The 5593-nt window shown below is 37.2% G+C and overlaps 1 protein-coding gene across 1 annotated transcript in view; it reads left to right on the top strand.

The window, feature by feature from the left end:
* Window positions 1-2004: 2004 nt before the first annotated feature.
* The window catches only part of LOC104401704 (RAS guanyl-releasing protein 1-like), a gene marked incomplete at both ends in the record, with an annotated part of 25988 nt that continues 22399 nt past the window's right edge, over window positions 2005-5593 (top strand). The window contains one exon of the mRNA XM_010009375.1: window positions 2005-2174. Within this exon, the coding sequence (XP_010007677.1) occupies window positions 2005-2174 (170 nt within the window). The remainder of the gene's footprint in view (window positions 2175-5593) is intronic.

The following is a 5593-nucleotide window of genomic DNA, read 5'->3' as shown; positions in this document are numbered from 1 at the left end:
GAGGGGCCGGGGCGCAAGGCTCCTGCCCACCCTCCTCGCCGGGCAAACGCCACCTGCCCCGGTGCCGCTTCTCGAGCTCGTGATCGTTTGTTTGTGGTTTCTTCCCCACTGCCAAATAGCGTGCAGTGGAAATGCAGGGTGCTCGTGTCGTGTGTCCCCTCCCCCCCTCCAGCTTTAATCTATTTTTCATGTCGAGCAGCTGAGGCAAGGGGATCCGTTCTAATGAATGGTTAGTCTCAGACGTGTCACCGGCTGAGTTTTGCTTGTCCAGTGCTGCCAAGTCGGCCACAGTGTTACTGCAAACTTTTTTTGGGGTGTGGACGCTTTAGTTTTTTTTTTACACTACCTTGACAAGACGTAAAAATATCTTGTGCTGTAACTCCTACTTTGTTACTACTGCATTGCTAAGATCCTATGGCCTGTATTTAAGAGGCACTGGAATAAAGTTGAGAGGGGTTTCAGCTTGTAAAAAGAAAACCCTGAAAGCTGAACAGGCCCTTGCTCTTTTTATATGAGAACAGGAAGTCAGATCACAAAGCTAAGAGGGAAATTTAGAGAAAGGGGGAAGGGAAAAGAACATTCTTTGCATAGCCACTGTTAGTTTAACTACGGAGGAGCTGAGTGATGGTCACTACTTCTGTAGGGTCTGGCCTGGATTTTCCTGACTTTTGTAATTTTGTAAGGCCTGGGGTCGGTGTTGGGTTGTGAGTGACATCACGTGTAGTTTCGTGGCTTTCCCAGCATTCAAAAGAGACAGAAAAAGGCTTGAAATTCACTAGGGTGAGGTACGGTCCAATTGGTCTTGATAAGGTGTGCATATTTCCATCTTCATCTAGGAGTGCCTGTATGGGAACGTTTGTTTCCTTCCCTTTCTATATGTGATAAGCACACTGGATAAATTTCTATGCTTTTTTTCCCAGGACTGTTTATTAATGAAGTCTAGTATAGTGTTCAAAGACAATGTGTATGAAAGATTAAGGTAACATCTTAAAGTCACTTTAAGTTCTGGAGTCACTTGCTTAGGAAGACTGTGGAGTGTAAATTTTCCATGAAATAAGTCCAAGTTTTATTGAAACACCAGTGGTTGTTGCCCTTTCGTGAACTGTATGGTTACATTCTCAAGTCAGATTTTGAGGTGGTTCCTGTTATTTTCAGGCAAAAATGTTTCAGCACATAAAAATGTACCTATTTACTATTTCATGCAGAATTATGAACTTGCATGCAAACAATGAACAGCCTTTAATATTATCTGTAAACATACACATTCTTGAAATCTAAGATTTTATATGATCAAAATGCAAGCCTAAAACTAGATATGGGCTTTATTTTGGTCTATTTTATCTTTATTATTAAAGACATTAATCATGCATGTGATTTTAAAACAACTTATTAAGAAATAATAGTATAGAATAGATGCAAATTAATATGCTCTGTTTGATTTGTTTTGGTTTTAATTGTGAAATACTTCTTTGTGAAGTTGCACTGTACCCTGGGTTCAGCTTAAACCACGACACACTGATTATTTTGTTTATCTAATAGTGATTTTCCTAATTAAATGAATAAAGCTAGCCTGGCATTTTCCAGTGTGTGTATTATTTGAGTATAGTTTTGGGGTTTTTTTCTCCTTCGCTTTTGGTGGGCACACAAATACATGATAAATTACTGCATAACAATGTTCCTTTTATGTAGTTTGAGGGGGTTTTATGCTTATGCTGTAATGTAAACATAAGTTCCCAACAAAGAACCAGTACATCTGAAAATCTTGACAGATGATTCAAAGAGCTCTTTAACTGTATACTCTACAATCCATATTTGAAGGGGGAGAGGGGGAAGTCACTTACTGAGCAGTCTCTTTGGTGTGTGTATTAAGTGGGAGGGTTATGTCTTTCAGTACTCTAGCTACAGGGGGATAACTGTCCTTCAAATCTCTCCTCCTTTCCCATGCAGTGTAAAATTTACCACTGGATCTTCTTGTATTTACTTCACTTTCGTGCTTTCTTTTAGGCAACCTGCCCAAGCATGCGGCACAGCCCCTGAATCAGCACTTGAGCTGAAGCAGATCGGTCATTGTCCCAGCATCTCACATCTTACCCAGGTCACGATGGTGCCATTGGGGCACTTAGCCAAAGGGGCCACTTTGGAAGATCTTCTTGAAACCTGCATTCAGTCTTTTGGTGAGTGGCTGGATGTTTTCAGAATTTTGTTAATTTGTTACCATTCTGGCTACATTTAGGTCACTTAATAGTGAATTACATTGATGTATTAGTGGAGTAGAAAGGCATAACTTTGCTATGTTGTACGTGACCACATTCTCATAGGTTTGTGAATCTATTTATGCTTATATATGTGTAAAATGTGCTAAGAGATTAGTGTGACAACTGCTTTTCCTTGAGAGAATAAGACAAGTGCCAGTCATCTATACTTCTGTGTGTGTTTCTTTGTTGTTCCTTCAAGTACCAGTTTGGTAAACTTTAGCAAGTAATCATTATATTCGCATATTGCAGTAATATTCTTATAATGTTTGCAAACAGTGTGTTTATATAAAATATCTTGAAATTAGCAGGGCTATTTTTAAATTAGATGAAAGAAATAACACTGGATTGCTTCTTGCATTATCTGTATATATTTGAACAAAACAGAAAGAATACAAATAAAAATCACAACCATATACCTTTTTGAATCTATCAGTTACCCATTTGTCCTTTTACAATAAGAATTTTAATATATGGACAGGCATGATTGTTCCCCGAGTTCTGCATCTCTAGTTTCTTTTTCCAACATTTTTAATTACTAAGTATGTTTTTCTTTTATATTATTAAAATATGTTAGTGCTGAAGGCACTCAGAATGATTCTGAATAATTTGCTTGTAAGTAGTTCATCTGTTCATTAATGCTGTCTTTCAGCCCTGTAAGCTATTCCCAAACTATATGTGGCAAATTCCTAGCTGCAAAGTAGTCCTTAGAAAATAAATGTACTTGAAAACCCACTAGGGTCTAAAATAATTAGTCGATATAGTTAAATAGTAACACATAGTGGTGATCTAGTGATAAAGCACATAAATACTGTATAAACAATGACTAATGTTTCACATTCATTGGAAATTTTTATGGTTTTTTTTTTAAACTTTAAAGCCTTCTAATCAGCATGTGCAGAGAAATGCATGGCTGAGAAAAACTGATGAAACATGTAATTGTCAGTTATGTTTTGCTTCTTTTTAGCTCTTTTATCCTCCACTTAATTACTGTAAAGAACATATTCACTGGATGCTATAAAGCTCCAACTCCTAAACAAATGTTGATTCATATTTTTATAAGTTTTAGTTCACTGGGAGTCAGATAAGACATCTAAAGCCTGTGTAAGACCTTCATACAGTTTTAATGTTGTGACTACTTGACCAATATTACTGTGTCCACATTTTTATAAAAAAAGGGTATGATAAATATAACATAAAAATCTAGTAAAATTATTATGGTGATTGATTTCAAGTACTGTAGGTGAAACCCTGAATAGGAGGTTAATGTTGGCTTAATTATTTTAATACTTTGTATAACAGCATACACATGCTTATGTGTTCTCAGATTCCTGGGCATCCATATGTTACAAGGAATAAGGTGACAAAAGAAAGCAAATGTACCTGTCCAGTTCAGCTATATATATGCATGTGACTCTTTCTAAAGGGTTTCTTACCTTAGTTAAGTAAGTCTACTAAACAGGGTTTTCTTGAACCTTCACAGGTGGTACGTAGGTCTAGCAAATTGTAGTGCATCTGCAAACATAACCTTAAACTCACTGTTGATTAGTAGGCTTATGATGTGTGGTGCAGAAGTTTAAAATTGGACAATTCATAGTAGTGTCTGTACATCTTTTCTGACATAATGTATGTTTTTAAGCCGTGTTGGAATTTACCAGTAGGATATGAATGATTAGTAGTAAACTGAGTAACTGAACAAGTTTCTTTCCATGCATAGTATTAATGTAAAGCTATTGCTGTGTAATAGTTCTATTCAGACTGAGTTTATATCTTCAGTCTCACGTTCAGTCTCACATATGCTGACCTATAATATATTGAAAATTATTTTAGAAATTAATTATTGTGATCTAAGCAAGCTTTATTTCAACATTAAAAATACAGAAACCCCTAAGACATAAGCACAGATTTGTATATCTTAAGTTTACTTTCTGGAAAAAGCCCTTGACTCATTTGCTGTCTAGGGTTAAGGAGAGCAATAGGCAGTAGGTAGAGATGATGCATCACATTTCAGAATATATACTGCGTCATGTTAATATTATACTGCACTTGCTAATATTATGTGTAAAAATAAACAATTTGTACAACACAATTCCTATATTAAGGCGGCAGCTGAATTTATGTTCCTAGATTCAATTATACAAATTTGAATAAAGCATATAATGCGTAAGAGAGGCTGCTGTCAACAATAGTGTGTAAAAGAAGTCTGCAGCTTTTTGCCATATATGCAGAGAATATCATGAGAAGTTCTGAACAAGAAGGTATTAAGAATTAATACAAACTTACAGCTGTGAAGAACACGAGTTTTAAGTTATTTATCCTACAGTATGGATAAGAGGAAGAAACAAGAAGGCTAAACTTTGCCACAGTCTTGTAAATAGATTCCAGGATGTTTTGTAGAAAGACAAGTTTTGTCCAGGCAGCCAAATTAATCGAAAACCTGTGCTAAGGAGACAAGGAGCAAAGATTGGGTCTTGGTGATATTGTCTGTGGGTCCACAAGAGTGCTGGGTAGGTGATGATGTTAGAATGTGGACAGTATGGCATGTTTTTTTGTTTGGGCTTTTTTTTTTTCCCCTTTGTTTTTGTTTGTTTTTGTTTTTGTTTTTTTTGTTTTTTTAAGAAAAGAAGAGACACTTTCTCAGTTTCATTAACTTAAACATCTACTTGGGGATGATGAGTGTGTGCTCTTTCACCTCACAAATTTGGTCTTCTTTAGCTTGAGCTGACGAATGATAGTCATGTGCTTTAGAGACAATGAGGATCATATGAGATACTGCTAGGTCATGTAGATGATCACTACATCTGAGAGATCAGCATTACACCAGTATTTCAGTACCATGAGGAGAAGGAGGTGCTGAAAGTAGAGGTTTCTTCAAGTTCCATGAAAGTTTGCATCAGAATAGAATCATAGAATAGTTAGGGTTGGAAAGGACCTTAAGATCATCTAGTTCCAGCCCCCCTACCATGGACAGGGACACCCCACATTAAACCATGTTGCCCAAGGCTCTGTCCAGCCTGGCCTTGAACACTGCCAGGGATGGAGCATTAACCACTTCTTCGGGCAACCTGTTCCAGTGCCTTAGCACCCTCACTGTAAAGAGCTTCTTCCTTATATCTAACCTGAACTTCCTCTATTTAAGTTTAAACCCATTCCCCCTTGTCTTATCACTACAGTCCCTGACAAAAAGTCCCTCTCCGGCATGCTTGCAGGCCTCCTTCAAATATTGGAAGGCTGCTACGAGGTCTTCATGCAGGATGAGTAAGATGAATCATAGAATGGTTTAGGTTGGAAGGGACCTTAAAAGTCATCTAGTTCCAACTCCACTGCCATGGGCACAGACA

The sequence above is a fragment of the Nestor notabilis genome, unplaced genomic scaffold (assembly GCF_000696875.1).
Source record: "Nestor notabilis isolate BGI_N333 unplaced genomic scaffold, ASM69687v1 scaffold3712, whole genome shotgun sequence".
Lineage (NCBI taxonomy): Eukaryota > Metazoa > Chordata > Aves > Psittaciformes > Psittacidae > Nestor > Nestor notabilis.
Note: the sequence above shows the minus strand (reverse complement) of the source record. Positions and strands in the feature narration are given on the sequence as shown.